General features: G+C 40.1%; 1 protein-coding gene across 1 annotated transcript in view; it reads right to left on the bottom strand.

Moving 5' to 3' along the window:
- Positions 1-16074, bottom strand: part of c6 (complement component 6) — a 30825-nt gene extending 14751 nt beyond the window's left edge. Inside the window, exons 1-7 of the mRNA XM_059357678.1 lie at positions 15697-16074; positions 15325-15497; positions 10963-11093; positions 9991-10129; positions 9818-9888; positions 6817-6898; positions 999-1151 (exon numbers count right to left, since the gene is read on the bottom strand). Of these exons, the coding sequence (XP_059213661.1) occupies positions 999-1151; positions 6817-6898; positions 9818-9888; positions 9991-10129; positions 10963-11093; positions 15325-15497; positions 15697-15828 (881 nt within the window). The 5' untranslated portion in view covers positions 15829-16074. The remainder of the gene's footprint in view (positions 1-998; positions 1152-6816; positions 6899-9817; positions 9889-9990; positions 10130-10962; positions 11094-15324; positions 15498-15696) is intronic.
- Between the last annotated feature and the right edge of the window lie 1151 nt (positions 16075-17225).

The raw sequence follows: 17225 nt of genomic DNA, 5'->3' as shown, positions 1-17225 counted from the left end.
CTTTCTGTCAGTCTTGTCTCACCCATGTCTATGCTGTCTCACCTGTGTCTATGTGTCTCACCTGTGTTTGTCCTGTCTCACCTGTGTCTGTGTGTCTCACCTGTGTTTGTCCTGTCTCACCTGTGTCTGTGTGTCTCACCTGTGTTTGTCCTGTCTCACCTGTGTCTGTGTGTCTCACCCGTGTCTGTCCTGTCTCACCCATTTCTATGCTGTCTCACCTGTGTCTGTGTGTCTCACCCGTGTCTGTCCTGTCTCACCCATTTCTATGCTGTCTCACCTGTGTCTGTTCTGTCTCACCTGTGTCTGTCTCACCCGTGTCTATGCTGTCTCACCTGTGTTTGTCCTGTCTCACCTGTGTCTGTGTGTCTCACCTGTGTCTGTGTCTCACCTTTGTCTGTCCTGCCTCACCTGCATCTGTCCTCTCTCACTCATGTCTATGCTGTCTCACCCTTGTCTGTCCTGTCTCACCCATTTCTATGGTGTCTCACCTGTGTCTGACCTGTCTCACCTGTTTCTGTCACATTTGTGTCTTCCCTGTCTTTCTGTCAGTCTTGTCTCACCCATGTCTATGCTGTCTCACCTGTGTCTATGTGTCTCACCTGTGTTTGTCCTGTCTCACCTGTGTCTGTGTGTCTCACCTGTGTTTGTCCTGTCTCACCTGTGTCTGTGTGTCTCACCCGTGTCTGTCCTGTCTCACCCATTTCTATGCTGTCTCACCTGTGTCTGTCTCACCTGTGTCTGTTCTGTCTCACCTGTGTCTGTCCTGTCTTATCTACATCTGCCCTCTCTCACCCGTGTCTATGCTGTCTCACCTGTGTTTGTCCTGTCTCACCTGTGTCTGTGTGTCTCACCCGTGTCTGTCCTGTCTCACCCATTTTTATGCTGTCTCACCTGTGTCTGTCTCACCTGTGTCTGCCCTGTCTCACCTGTTTCTGTCTCATTTGTGTCTGCCCTGTCTTACCTGTCTGTCTTGTCTCACCTGTGTCTGTGTGTCTCACCTGCGCCTGAGCTGTGTTCCGTGGTTGCAGGTCCTGGAGCAGGCGGACCAGGATCCCCAGGGGTAGCGTTCACAGAAACAGGCCAGGCCAGCTGACATCCAGCTGAGGAGCTGCAGCAGCAGAAGCAACCGGCTGCAGGGAGCCATCAGGAACCTGGTTCACCTCCTCTGTTAAGTATTTGATGAGCAGTATCAACAACGTCTTCTTTTAGTCATTACATTAATCAAATTTGACTAATTTGCTATTTTTATTTACTAAATTTTTATTCTGACAGCTGCAGTGCTCCATACTACAGCAGCAATAGTGCGAAAAAACAAACAAACAAACAGAAAAACCGCAAGTATTTGACCCATAGGGCAAACATGAGAAAACAGTGTGTTGAGTGTCTATATTTTTGGAATATGGACTCATATGGGAACTTTTTGCCATATGCATTAACACAACTTTAATGATAAAAAAAATATGAAAAAGCCAAAAATGACCCAAAAGATGCACAAGCATGAAAAACACATTTATATTGATACAGGTTTTTTTTATATTTCTGAAGTTTAGTCAACAAAAAAGCAAAATCTGACTTACCAAAAACACTGATGTCCTCTTCAGCAGATATTACTGCATACAGTTCAGTAGCTCCTGACTTTGTATATGGATATATTGGCAGTAAAGAGTTCTGCAGTCCAGTCTGCACTGCAAGTAGAGCTCAATCTGACTTGAGTTTCAGGCAGCGATATAAAACCTCCCTCTGTGATATCTCATGGGAGTCAAGTTGTTCTTTGACTTACATTGCCCAATCTGTGTTCCAAAACTTAAACAGATCTTCTTGTCCCTCATTGTTACGGGAAGTACAGAATTCTGGAGAAACTGGAGTTTCCCGGCTGCAGAGACGAAAACCAGATGTTGGAGACTTGACACTTTGTAGATACGGAGGAGGGGAACATTTTTCATTCCACACTTTCTTTACTTATGCAAGGATTTGCACAATCTGGCACTAAACACTTTCACAGTCCATCCATGTTGTAAAAGGCATTGAAGTGATTTCACCCTCATTCGTAAAATGATGAGAAATGTATAAATTGTAGGATTGGAACATTTTGTCATATACTACCAAATAAAATGTTGTTAATGCTTATTTTTTCCAGGAGGAAAATATGTTGCAAAAGATAGACATGAAATGCCATAATGAGCTAATTTTGTATTTTAGTGTAGGTTTTTTGCAAAATGCAAGATGATACCGCCTTAAAATATGAGTAAAGTATATATATATATATATATATATTTGATTGTGAACTTTGCAGTCAGAGGATGTGGAACACACACAAAAAAATAGACATTCAGAACATCACTAGGGCAGTCCGTGACCTAAAGGTGAGGGAATCTGGCTTGTAACCTGAGGGTGGCCGGTCGCAGGATTTACAGGTCAAAGGCTGAGGTGCCCTTGAGCAAGGCTAACCCCTGACTGCTCCCCAGGCACAGCAACGTGCTGCACTTCTCCGAGCATGGTGTGTTCACTTGTGTGTAAAGGATGGGTTAATTGCAGAGGACAAACTCACTGCTTGCTGTTTCAGTGTGCAAAAAAGAATCCTAACCTTTAATCCTAATATAGAAGGAAAAAAAAAATTTGCATCCTGAGAATGACGTCACACTGCCTCTGTGTGTGATCCCAACTTCTCTGTCCTCTGTTTTAGTAGCCCAGCTGGCTATGTCCCACATTTTAGCTAATCAAGTGTCATCCTTGTGGAATGGTGTTGTCATAACTGACAGTGTTTGCAGTTTGAGGTGTCCTGTCAACAGTTTTACTAGCCCATTGTGGTCTATGGGTGAAATGCTTTTTGGGCTGCAGGGGAATATTTCACTGTAATACCACCAGAAGCCACTGGTAAAGATTGGCGGCAAAGGCTAAGTGGTGGCAATGTATCCAGTTTCATAGTGCATCCATGGCTAACCCCCATTAGCACTGTTGATGTTGCTAGCACTGTTAGTGATGTTGGTGGTCATCGTCAACTAGCGAGTGTGAGCTAACCGCCATAGAGACAGAGCGGCATGCATCGTACTCTGAGACCACGCCCACTGGAGGGGAAAGCTATTGGTGCTGCAATACACAACCATTGGCTGAAAGGCTAACAAAAGGCTAAAAAGCATATCATATGATTATTTTAACAAGATCTCCAAAAGAAAAGTTTGTCTGTCAAAACCACCTAAAACGACCCATATGAGCATTTCACCGGTTTGTCAAAATGACCCATGTGAGTATTTTCGCTGGTACAGAGCGGAGCATTTCTTAGAAAGGCATACACATGATTATACATTAGCGTAAGGTTTACTGTTGTAAAAGATTGTTACGCGTTATAAAAGATTGTTTAAAAAGCAAATAAATTCATGTAAATGCCAGAAGTGAAGTAACAAGGACAACGTGGAAAGCAATGGGTTGTTTTCTCCTCTGGAGGGGGCGGGGCTTCAATGTGCTCCGTCTCTAACACCATTAGCTCTATTAATACTATTAGCTCTATCAGCACTGTTAGCAGTGTTAGCACTGTTAGCTCTATCAGCAGTGTTAACACTGTTAGCGCAAGCAGCACCGCTAGCCGCTGCCAAATCTCACGCATGGTGAGAAAGCAAATAACTATACTCCAAATGTTGAACTAGTCTCTGAAGTTTAAGCCAATAAAAAGTGAATATGATCTTATTTGTATATAAAACTTTATTCACATTATAAAATGTCCTAAGCTGTACATAGCTTTAGCTGTGAATTCTCTACATTGCAGGACACACTAACTACACATGGCGTACTCAGAGTCATATACATGCCAAAACAAAGAATTCAGCAATTTAGACATCACAGTTAATATTACAATAAATTAAGAAAAAAAAACATCACAAACACGAATTTACAAATTACACTTACATTCAATGGAAAATGTCTCTAATGGAGTGCTTCAGATGAATCGGTGGATTTCAATTTTAATTTTTTTTAGTCTGTGTGTGGCTATTTGTTGTTGTTGTTTGTGTATTGGAACACCTACAAAGACCTTGAAATCAAAGCTGAGAGTTAAATTGTTAATTTTTTCAAGGAAGACTGCTAATGACATGCTGCACATTCATGAAAAACAAGACTAAACCCCGGCTAGTTTTTCGCTGGAGACTGCAATGATAATTACACCCCAAAATATGTGAAAATAATAAGTATAATAAGTGTTGGACAAATTATAGTGATGACTAAGCTATTATTTCCTGTTAGAGCAACTGTAAAATTACAAGTTGTAATTTTACAAGACAAAGTTTTGATATTATAAGTCGTACAAATTATGTTTCGAGAACAAAATATCATGTGTTTTATATTTAGATTGGGTAGATTAAATGCTATAATAATAGGCTTTTGTGACATAAGAGCCACGCGAATTACACACATTTTTTGCAGTCTGCATCATTTTGTGTCACATGGCTCAAATATATGTCCATTTGCATCTTTGCATTGACTTTGCATGGATGAAAATATTTCCTTAGCTGTTGGTGTGAACACACCATTAAAATAACAGCGGTTTATCCTCTGGGGAGTAAGCTTGTGATTAATAGATTTCATATTCAATATGCTCAGTTTTTTTAGATATAAATGTTACATTTTGATGTGTCTTGGCACAAATGGAAGTTTATGGCTGCAAAACTCAGTAAGTTTATTAGCTTTCATCCTCTGGGAACCATGAATAACCACAGCAGATTTAATGAAAGTGCCATATAGTATGTACTATATGTTGCTAATTGTTTTTTAAGGTCCTCAGCTGTGGACAAAATTGTTGCTCGATTGGAAATGTTGATCTTTATTTAAAAAGTTCTGGGGGGTAACCTAAATGATCAGATATCAACTAAGTGTCATAAGTAACCAGTAGCTGAATACCTCAGTATGTCAAAGTACTGGACAACATCTTAATCCAGCAATGCTGATATCTGGGAAAGTAGATAGGCAGAAAATCTACTCTTGATGTCTAAAAGGCAAAATTTAGGCAAAGCTATTTAGCTCACATAATGATTATCTTTACACATGTGCTGCTGAATAAATTCAAACTCTTTTTTTTTCCTATAGAAAAAGAAAATGTCATGAATATAGTTGAGTGTATGGATCATAATACTGTATGAATTGCTTTGTCTACGGGGTGTCACACCACAGAGGCGAGTAGAGACTCAGCTGGCAAGAGCCTCTACTGAACGATGTTCAGATGGATCCATCAGGAGGTCGTTGGGACTAAAACATCTCATATTGTGACACATTCGAACGTGGAGGCGTGAAACAAGCACAGTGAGACAGCTGAACACGAGAAATGCCAGTGCATAGCCTGAATATGTACATTTTAATTATTTTGTTATATAAATTGGCACAAAACAGAAAGATAAGGAGGGATGGCTGCAAATGTGAGAAGAAAAAAAGAAATAAAATGCAAAGATGACTCATCTGAAAAAGAACCAGAAAACAAAACAGAGTTCTCCATGAATTTAAAAATGAACCCCAACCTGGTCTGCGTCCTTAAGTTTACCACTGTACTCGTTAGCTGGTACAATATCGGTACCTCCTTTTCCCTACTTCTGACTGTAAGAAGCTAATACAGACCTTTGGCTTCACTATTTGCCCTTTTCCACTGGGCATTGTGAATGTACTATCTACCTAGAAGATAAGATACTTTTGAAAACAACCAAACTCGATCCAAACATTTTATGCCACTAAGGGCGCTTTCACAACTCAAAGTGTAGTCTGTTTTAATCGAACTCTAGTGGTAAAAATCCTTGTTACGGTTTATTTGGTTGCTTGTGAACGCTCCAATCATACTCTGGTGCTGAACAGAAAAACTGGTCCGAGACCACTTGCAGAGAGGGTCTCGATCCGTTTCCAAACGGCCCCTAGTGCGGTTGGATTGCACTGTGAACGTAATCCGAGCAGAATCTGACCCAATTAAAGGAAATTAACCAAAACGCAGTGGATTGTGGGTTACCTGCGAGGGCATTTAGTGAGATGTACACAGATAATAGCATAAAGATTAAATTTGTGTCCTTTGGTTTCACTTTGTAGGCTAACACTGAGCTAAAGCTAATTTGTAATTGCAGTATTATTAACATGTTGCTCAAAAAAGCAGATTGTGGTTGGAGCATCAAGGTTCGCCCTCTCCAATTCTACAGCTGTCTGATCGCAGCACAACGTTTGTGGAAATAATGGATCAACACATTATTGACGACCCAGAGCCTCAACAGAAGCTCGTTCTGTACGTTTCTCTCCACATTAGTTTGGTCGGAACGCCAGAGCAGATTACGGCCGGTATAATCAAACATACTCGTTTGCGCTCTGTTCCGTTTTGCTTTTTTTTAAAATACATTTTTTACCGCCAATCTTTCAACCAATAATACATTTCCAGCCCTCCACCTTCGACCACGCCACTCTTCAAATCTTTTTATTTAGTCTGCTTACATTTCTGCACTGTGAAAGCAAACCAGACTAAACACAAAAAGAACCAAATGTATCATTTTCACTCTGATTTGGACTAACCAGACGTACTTGGGTTGTGAAAGCGCACTAAATGGACCAAAACCCAACCAGGAGAGTCTCAGGACTCAACATCAGAATGACCAACAAGCAAAAAAAACTTTAACATCGAGATGAATAAGACAAATGGCATTGAATTAGTTGACAGGTACTACAAGATTACAATTTCAGATAATATGAGGAAAAATACTGGAATTAAATAAAGAATATAAGAAATAAGATTAGTGTATTTCTTATTTAATATACGTGATAAAATAAAATGAAAGTCCTTTCCTATGTGTGTTGCCTCAGCCAGACACCATGCAGCAGAGTCCAGGGAAGCGTCTCTTCCTCTGTCTGACCAGCGGGTGTGGAGTCAGATTCAGCAAGCTGCTGTCGTCTGGAACAAACAATAATTATATTCATCATACAAACATTAGAGAAAGTTTTTATAGATGTATAGAATATAGAGGTGGATTTGAACCTGGGCCCGCTGTGGAAGGACAGGGAATAATCTTATATTCCTGTGATGCTGAGTTAGATTATATTTTGACCAGGGTTTTGTAAGTGGAGAGAATTAGCACACAGAGAGAGACTGGTCTCCCCTCAAAATCAACAATATAAGGCGTTTGTACACAAAGTAAAATACGACTCATATTTACTTTATTTTTAGACCAGGGGTGGGCAATTAATTTTCCCAAGGGGCTACATGACCAATACCACGAAGGTTGTGGGGGCCGGACCAAAACTCTGAGCTAAATGGTGCTTAATATTAATTTAACCACTTTATAAAATACAGTAAATTATCTGGTTTTGAGCTGCTACATATACATGTTATGATAAGACTGTTAATGTGGAGTAAATCAAATATAGACTGATGGATAATGTGGAGTAAATCAAATATAGACTGATAGATTTAAACACAACTGTAAATGACCTTTAGCAAGGTTCCTATTGGTGTTTTTATATTATATAGCTTTTTTTTCTTCTTTTTTTAAATTTTCTAGGTGTTTTACAATGTTGTGATGCTTTTATTTTGAAAAGGTGAAACGGGTGTTTTAATTTTGAAAGGTAGTGACGGGAAATAACAGGTGGAACGGTAAAATGAAAAACGAACGGTAAATAAGTAAGTAAGTATAAAGTAAAGTATCAAAAAGGCTTCTATAGCTGGCTGACAGGAACAAGGTTTGTTAAAGTTTATTTTCTTCTGTCATATATATTAGTGGATATATTTGTTGTCTTAACTATAACAAAAGTGTTTGTTTTCTCAAGTGCTAATGCTAATGTTTGTTATTGTTTTCCACCTCGTAGCTCTTATGGTGGATTCACAAGGTGACCAAAGAATGTCTTATTTTTATGTTCATGGAGCGATTTTAAATAAATCTTAGTTATCTCAGTTAAAGAGTCGACCATCATTCAGCCAGGATTGCTACTAAACATACATTCAAACCACAAAAACAATATAGAGCATGTATGTCATGCAGTAAACCAGTAATTTATTAACTTTATGCAAAAAGCAATGCGTGTTTTTGACAAGGTTACCTAAGTAACTCAGATATACGTAAATCGCCTTCAAAATAAAAGCACTGCGGTTGTATTGATTTCTAATTTCTGGGTAACCTCAAGCGGGCCGGAGAAGGACAGCCAATGGGCCGATGTGGCCCAGGTCTGATATAGACTGTCATCCACTGCCCTCTTGTTGACGTAGTAGTAATGATTGACGGTGATGCAGATTATAAATGTAGGATGGCACACATGGAGGGGGGTGGGTCGAACAAATGGCAAATTTACAAACCAGGAGAACGGGGTTTGTGTCCCGTGTGAAAACAAAATGAAATTACTTTTTAGGTAACTTGCATTTTTTACGTAACTTCCGTGGCTCACCTTACCCTGGTAACTACTTCACTTCTGGCATTTACGTACATTTACTCACTGTTTAAACTGTCTTTAATTAACGCCTTATCAGGAGGAGAAACTGCAGCCTTTATAACAACCGCCAACTTTACGTGTATGTATAACGACGTGTGTGCTATTTTTTAGAGCGCTCCGCTAAACCGTTAGCTGTGAAACGCTCATTTGGACACTCAAATGTTTCCTTATGGGTGGTATTGACAAACGATCTATTTTGTGGTTAAGGTTGGAGAACTTGTTTTTTTAATGTATAGATTGCAGGCTTTTGTCTCGTTACTCCTACGCAACCTGTGTCTTGGGTGGTTTCAGTTAGTGATGTCCCAATGAAGCTTCATGAACCATTTTCTTTATTTAAGAAAACTGGTTCATGAGGCTTTATTGGCGCATCAATCGTTTCAGGTTAGCCTGGCAGAAAGTATTAAGGCTTTGGGTAGCCAAAAAGTGAATAAACAGAGCTCCAAGTAACTTATTAATAATTGAAAGAAACACCTTCTCTTCCACTCTCTGTCAGTCCGCCTCTCTTATTCACTTCAATAGTAAGTGAAATCAAAGATGTTGCAAACAGACGAGAATTTTAATCCTGATGCTATCCATTATGATATGAATTGATCTGACACACCAACATGTCAATGAAAGAGACATAGCAAGCACATCTGTTTCCAAAACCTTATTTGTGTTTTTCCTGAATGATGAATTTAGATTTGGATACTTTCTACAAGGCGTATAATAAATTAGGGTGACCAAGCGTCCTCTTTTGCCCGGACATGTCCACTTTTTACGTCCTGTCCGGGGCGTCCGGCCGGGTTTTATAAATTCACGAAAATGTCCGGTGTTCACTGTTTTTCATAGGACCAGTACACGTGCACGTAAATTGACCGGCACTTTGCACACAATTTTGCGAGACGTAATTACCAAGAGGCTGCCTTGTGGGAGAATGGCATTTCATACTGTGAAACACCACAACAGCTATTATTTATCTTATTGCAGTTATTAAGAGATATATTGTTGAAGCTAGATTTTAGAACATTATTTCATATTATTTATTCATTTATTTGAAAAGAGTCTACGAGAGCTATTATTTTGTTACAAGTTTTTACAGATTTCATTTTATTTTATTACAGAAGTTAATTTTGCACCACTGAAGCATAATAAAGCATGTTCATCAACCTCCGAGAAGCCTGTCTGAATTTGTGTCTCGAGGCCGTGCTGATTGTCCTCTTTTTTGGAAATCAAAATATGGTCACCCTATAATAAATAAGCATCTACAACTGTACTGGACACCATGTCATTTTTTACCAAAGTATGTTTTTGTGGATATGGAAGTTATCGTGTTGCTCAAGGTGCCCGAAGTGAGTTTGAACCGGAACATGAACAATGTTATGAATTTCATCCATCACAGTATACATACCTTGGTTTTTCAGTGGCAATGGCATCGTGTCCCTGAGTTTGCTGAGCAGGTTTCTCATCTCTCGCATATCTCTGTGACAACAAACAAACAAACAGACTCATTCACACTTTGGATGAATTCATTAACAGTAGAAAAATACAGCTTATCAGTACGAGAAGGAATTCAAAAAGTACCTCTCTATATTTTCAATATCCATTCCCACCAGCAACTGCTCCTGAGGAAAGTCGATGGGCGAGGACGAACGTTCTTCCAGGATGGGAACGTCAGAGCTTTCATCCACCCTGAAGTCCAGTCTGGGCTCCGAGTCCGTCCCTTCAGGAGACAGCAGCAATGAGGCGTCAACAAGGGCAAGTCAAACACGTTCTGGGTATTACTGTAACATTTCTACAAGTGTCCAGCCTTGCAAGGACTGTACAGTATGTCAGATACTACATGCAACAACCCATTTAACCTATTTAACAGGCTAAAATATTTTTTCTCCAATGTGCAATATCTGTAAAATGCAAAGTACTTTCAGGAAAACAAAAAACTCAAAAAATATAAATGAATAATAAATGCCAAATAGCAGAAATGTATTTATAGAATGTATGTATTTTACATTCTTTATTCTGTTTTTATATATATGTGTGTCTGCATCTTGAGCTGCTGTGACAACTAAATTTCCCCACTGCAGGATAAATAAAGTCTTATCTTATCTTACATGTTCACTGAAAATTCATAATTCATTTCATCCGATTTTTCTATCAATGTAAGACAATTTTTTCTCTCAATCTAAAATAAGTATTGTTTTATTTTGTTTAAATTGTATTTGTATAAATCAGATTTTTTCCAATATAATATAAATGAAGCTCCTCTGTTCATGCTGACCATACTGACAGCTCTCTGCTGCCCTCTGCTGGCTCAGGTTTTATGGCCACATTACATTGGAAGTGCTGCATATTTAGATTGTAATGATGTTGAAAATACAGTTTGAAATTACATTTTAAGGACTCTGTGGGAAAAAAAAAGCCAATTTCAAAGATTTTTACTGGTTTATTAATCTGCGCTGGTTTTATTCCCATAAATCCCCAGATTACTTAACTGGTTTCAATTACTCCTATATTTTTCTCTTTAACTTTGGTGGCATAATAATTTTGTGATGGTACTTTTTCTGTGCAGCTGCAGCACCCCCAGCAGGCACATGGATTTGAGCATCTCTGTTATGAACATCTCCAGGCAGCACTGCAGCTGGATGAAGAGCCGACAGATCTCAGGGTGGATCTCCCCGTCCTCTGGCCTGCAGGGAGGAGGAGGAGGAGGAGGAGGAGGAGAAAGAGGAGGAGGAGGAGGAAGAGGGGAAAAAGATGGAGGAGGAGGAGAAGGAGGAAGAGAAGGAGGTGGGAGAGGTAGAGGAGGAAGATGAGGAGGAGGAGAAAGAGAAAGAGGAGGAGGAAGAGGGGAAAAAGATGGAGGAGAAGAAGGAGGAAGAGAAGGAGGTGGAAGAGGAAGAAGAGGAAGAGGAGAAGGAGAAAGAGGAGGAGGAAGAGGGGGAAGACAGAGGACAAGGAGGAAGAGGAAGAGAAGGAGGTGGAAGAGGAAGAAGAGGAGGAGAAAGTAGAGGAGGAGGAGGAAGAGGGGAAAGACAGAAGAGGAGAAGGAGGAAGAGAAGGAGGTGGAAGAGGAAGAAGAGGGAGAGGAGGAGGACAAAGAGGAGGAGGAAGAGGAGGAAGACGGAGGACAAGGAGGTGGAAGAGGAAGAAGAGGAGGAGAAAGTAGAGGAGGAGGAGGAAGAGGAGGAGAAAGAGGAGGAGGAAGAGGGGAAAAAGACGGAGGAGGAGAAGAAGGAAGAGGAGGTGGAAGAGGAAGAAGAGGAAGAGGAGGAAGATGAGGAGGAGGAGAGAGAGGGGGAGGAAGAGGGGAAAAAGACGGAGGAGGAAGAGGAAGAAGAGGAGGAAGAGGAAGAAGAGGAGGAAGAAGAGAAAGAGGGGGAAAAGAAGGAGGAGGAGAGAGAGGGGGAGGAAGAGGGGAAAAAGACGGAGGAGAAGGAGGAGGAAGAGGAAGAAGAGGAGGAAGAGGAGGAGGAGAAAGAGGAGGGGGAAGAGGAGGAAGAGGGGGAAAAGACAGGGGAGGAGAAGGAGGAAGAGGAGGAGGAAATGAGGAGGAAGAGGGGAAAAAGACGGAGGAGAAGGAGAAAGAGGAGGAGGAAGAGGGGAAAAAGACGGAGTAGAAGGAGAAAGAGGAGGAGGAAGAGGGGAAAAAGACAGAGGAGGAGAAGGAGGAAGAGAGAAGAGGTGGAAGAAGCGGAGGAGGAGGAAGAGGAGGAGGAGAAAGAGGAGAAAGAGGAGGAGGAAGAGAAGGAGGTGGAAAAGGAAGAAGAGGAAGAGGAGGAGGAGGAGGAGGAGGAGGAGAGGATGAAAGGGAGGAGAGAGGGAGATACAATCAGACAAACAGAAAAGGGGAATGTTGACTTTACATTCAGGCTGATAAAGTGTCACAGACTTCAGTTTTTGCATGTTTTCCACTAATTTCATTACAAATAAACTAAAGGAAGTTGCAGAATGAACTGTCATAGTTTTATCACAGTAACAGGGTGTATTTCAACACATCCACTTTAACTTGAACCATTTATTTTTTATTTATTGTTTTAACGTTTGTGGTGGTTTCTCTCTATTTATTGTTGATTTAAATTTTTTTGTGGAACAGCCCACTTCTGTGTCCATTTCAATCATGTTCTAATTTATTTTTGTTGTTTATGTCAAACTGGAGAAGGGAGGTGCTGGACAATGATTCCTCATCACTGATTGGACGCTCTGCCTGTCAGTCAGTTACAAGCTTAATCTTCTTTTACATTTCTGACTGACTGGATGCTTTGCAGCACACTGTTGCCTCTCATAGGTTTGTTTCCTGAAATGTTTATTTCTTTTTCTGAAATGTCTTGTTTTCTTAAATATTGTTGCGTTTTGACCTTCAGGGCCACTGTACATTGGTGTGTTTGTCTGTTTTAAGGCAAATTCCTATTAACTGTGTTGACATGGCAATCAATTATTGAATCTTGAACCTTATGGATATTTTAGTTATGTCTATTGTTGCTTGCGTTGTTTGAGTTATTATCATTGAGCACTTTTAAATCTAAACTTATTCATAATCTTTTTTTTTAATTCCCTGGCTTTGCGTGAGTTTTGTGGTCCTCTGTGTCTTTTATTTATTTTACTACATTTAACTACGTCTTTTATTTATTTGACTATGTTTATCTGTTTGATTTTATTGTTTTATTTATAGCATCATTTTAGATTTATGCACTTATTTGATTATTTATTGCTGATTGAAATGCTTGTTTTATTGTTTTTATGATTATATGTACATCACTTTGGAGACGTTTTTGGTGTTTAAATGTGCTATACAAATAAAGTGGATTGGATTGGATTAATCTGTTCGTAATGTAATCATTTTTGCTTTTTTGTTTGTCCTTGGTTTGTGTTTTAACTATGTAATTTTGTAACTGTTTTGTATTTGCTGCTGCCTATCTTGGCCAGGTCTCCCTTGAAAAAGAGGTTCTTAATCTCAATGGGATTTTCCTGGTTAAATAAAGGTGATAATAATAATAAAAAGTTTACTGTTACTTATTTTATCATTAATTTAGGCATAATATACCATCAAAGGAAAGGAAGCATATATGGAACCTTATTGCTATCATACTCAAGCCTGACTGATAATGGATCTTTTGAGAATGATGCCGATACAGATATTAAAAAATTCTGATATTGATAATTCAGTTAATATAGTATGTATACACATGTAAAATTACCCATAGAGTCCTATTCATGTTATAACCTACAAGCAGAATGGGCTCGTAGTTGTTAACTTGCTGTTTGATGTTCCAAATGTCGATGTTTTCTTGACACCAGCTGTATTTTAATACAGTGACTTTACACTCTTTTTTCTTGTGTTGAATGACACTATAGGGTTGACTCTGCTGGACGAACTGCGTGATGACAACATTTCTGAATAAGCCATTATCTTTTTTTCTGACATCAGCTTGTGAGCATGAACTGTCACGTCTTTTTTTGCGTGTCACGACCCGCGACAACAGGATGTGACATCATTTTGAAATGTAGTTTTTCCACGGGAAAGACGTCTTTCAGCACGGAGTCGCACTTTCACTTTCGTTCTCGTTTTATCTTTTGCTTTTTCACAAAAACACTTACACTCCCTACACACTTAGAGATTTGATTGAACTATTGTAAATAGTTTATTTTGATGTACATGCTGTGACTTCAAAAATGGTGCACAATGTGCATTTTATTTTTGTTTTTGGAATAGTTTATAAAAAAATTGTGTATCTCAAAAAGTAAGCTATGAACAAACTCAAAATAAATTTACTGTGGTTTGAAAGTATTATGTGCAACTTTTTTCCATTTACACTTTTGAGGGATATAGCTATGACATTTATGTATTTAGAAAAATGTGAGTAAAATAAAAATCAATTTCAATTTTTTGTGTTCTTTTTTCACATTTAAGCAATTTATTTAATTAGTTTTGATTTAAGTTAATATATAGTATTATAATTTGGTAAGTAAGGGTTGTATTGATATAAAGCAGATTAAAATACTCCAAAAAAATGGCACTACAGCATGTAAAAATGTAAAGATCTTCTCTGGTGTCTTGTTCTATGTGGGTCTAAAAGGGTTAACTGATACATCAGTCCGGCACTTTGTCAGACATTGTAATTGCATGATTTTGCTGAACTACTTAGGGAGAAATTAGGGTTCAGGAGGCTTAAAACCACTGGTAGACTCCCTGGTGCATTAATGTTGCATGATGAAGTGCCTTTTCAATAGAAAATATTTGTTTTTTTTGTGCACTGGTGCCCCACAGCATACAACTGGTGCCCTTTTTATTCTTCCCGCCGCGCCTCCAAAACATCCTGAGTCTGCCAGTGTTGGAAAAACTAAGGATAAGGGGCAGTGGCTGTTCTACACAGGGGCCTACAGGGGCCACTGCCCCTGTGAAGAAGCCCTTGGCTGCTGCTGTGGCCCCTGTGTAAAATTAATAATAAAATGATAAATTTATAACGATGAACTACTGAACAATTCTTATCTATTTTTTTGTTCAAACAATATCTCATTGTACACAAAAGGAACCCAGAATGTGAACATTGCATAATAGTTTAATTGTGCAATAAAAGCTAAATATAAAGATCATTCTCACTGTACTGTACTTTCAAAATAAAAATAGCGATTGTGCAAAAAAAAAAGAGAAATGTCATTGTCGTACAAAAACAACTGTTAATGTTGGTAAGTCTCATTGCTTCAATCAATGTAGTTCTTCCAAATATGAGACTTTTAGCTAAAATAAAGGTTTTGAATGCTTAAATATAATTTTGGACGATTTATAATGTGCCCCTCTTATTAAACACTGGCCCCTCCTTGGCCCCCACAGTAAAATTGGTCTAGAACCGCCACTGATAAGGGGACATTTAAAATGTTCCTTTTTTTTTTTACATGACTCACTCTTTGTTTCCTTCTTACCCTGAAACAGAGATGGCGGTGAGGTCTTGGTGTGCAGCCCGGGCCATGGAGCATCCTTTGGACCGTGTGTGGTGCATCTGAGCCCGCAGAGACGGACAGTCCGCGGAGATCTCCCCGACGGATATGACCTGCTCCCGGTACAGCGCGACGAGGGTGTTGAATTCTTGCACTGTCTGGAGAAAAACAGCAGCGAGTGTTGGTTAAAAGCACTTGTGGGGTATTTTTTTGTCCCTTTGCGCCACTGCTGCACCTGCACATGATTTTTTTAAAAATCGTTTCTGTGGTAAATGCAAGAAGCTTGTCCTTGGTGCTGCAGAGCTACAAAGCAAACAAACCCCTGCTAATCATTAACGGGACTTATTGAGCACTGACCATCCTGCTGCCGTCCACGGCCCCCTCCGTGCTCTCCCGACGCTCCAGCTCTGTCTGCGCCACTTTGCTGGTAGGAAAAATGCTCCCTGCAGATCTTGGGCGCTTTTTCCGCCCGTACGGTGCAGAACACATGCATGCACCCCCACCACCGCAGACACACACACACGCACGCACAAACACACACACACAGATGCCCTCTTTCCTGGTAGCCGCTGTGTCCTCTATATAGAAGAAAATGAGCCTCTCAGACGGAAGCGGGGAGGGTTCGGTTGATGCTTAAAGCCCCCCGCAGGTGTGTGTGTGTCGTTATTCCCGGAGCAGGAGTGTGTCGCGGGCCGGACGGACCCCCAGCAGCTCGATCTGCATCCCAGCCGAGAGGAGAGTCACCTTCAGCCTCCTGAAGGCCAGAGGGAGGCTCCTCCGTCTTCCGCCGCGCGCTCACGTGTGAGGAGGATTCAGCACGAGCCAACAGCAAAACAAGTCGTCACCCTCCGACTGACTGTTAACTGTTTAGGAGCATCAAGCAGCAGTTATACACACTGTGTGGTTGGTATGAATTATTGGTGCAAAAGATCTGAGCACCTCTAACAGTGGAATCTGTAGTTGTGTACAGTGATTGTGTATGCGTATCAGTAAATTAGAAGTCACATACTCTATTAGTTGTGTACTTGTTGACAGTGGCGGACTCAGACTGTTAGAAGGGCAGGGGCGAAAAAATAAAAAGGGCACATTCTGCACAACATGGGCCCCACCAGCCAGCAAAAAGCTATGATGCATCATGAAAGATGAAATATTAGCATTGAGTTAAAAGGAGATCCAGATCAAAGTATATGATATGGTACTGACAATTAAAACCATCGAACCAAACCATCTAGGGGGGTCCGGGGGGAAATTTGTACGTTTTAAAGTAAAATGCATCTATTTTGTGCACTTTGAGAGCTAAATGAGAGCAAACATCTCACATAACATTATTCACAGTTGGGTGACACCGTATTAAAGAATCTCTAGAGGGCACATCATCATAATTTATTGTATAAAGGGGCACCCTAGAGGGCAATCAATACGTTTTTTCATGTGTAAAGGGCAGCCAATAAGGCACTTTCTCTCATTTTCACCACTCTAGAGGGCACTTTCGCACGCTTTTTCAACCATGGAGGCACCAAACAGGAAAAAGGGCACTAGAAGGGCACTCATTAAGGCACGTTATCGAATTTTCTTGCACTGAGGGGCACATCATCATAATTTATTATATGAAGGGGCACCCTAGAGGGCACCAAATCATTTTTTGCATGTGTAAAGGGCAGCCAATAAGGCACTTCCTCTCGTTGTCACCACTCTAGAGGGCAATTTATCGCGCTTTTTCCAACTGTCCGCCACTGCAGCGGTTATACACACTGTGTGGTATGTAAGGGGATTAGTATGAAGGTATTATTGGTGCAAAAAATTTGAGCACCTCTAACTGGAATCTGTAGTTGTGTGCAGTGATTGTGTATGCATATCAGTAAATTTGAAGTCACAAATTCTTAATT

This window comes from Centropristis striata, chromosome 19 (assembly GCF_030273125.1).
Source record: "Centropristis striata isolate RG_2023a ecotype Rhode Island chromosome 19, C.striata_1.0, whole genome shotgun sequence".
Classification (NCBI taxonomy): domain Eukaryota; kingdom Metazoa; phylum Chordata; class Actinopteri; order Perciformes; family Serranidae; genus Centropristis; species Centropristis striata.
Note: the sequence above shows the minus strand (reverse complement) of the source record. Positions and strands in the feature narration are given on the sequence as shown.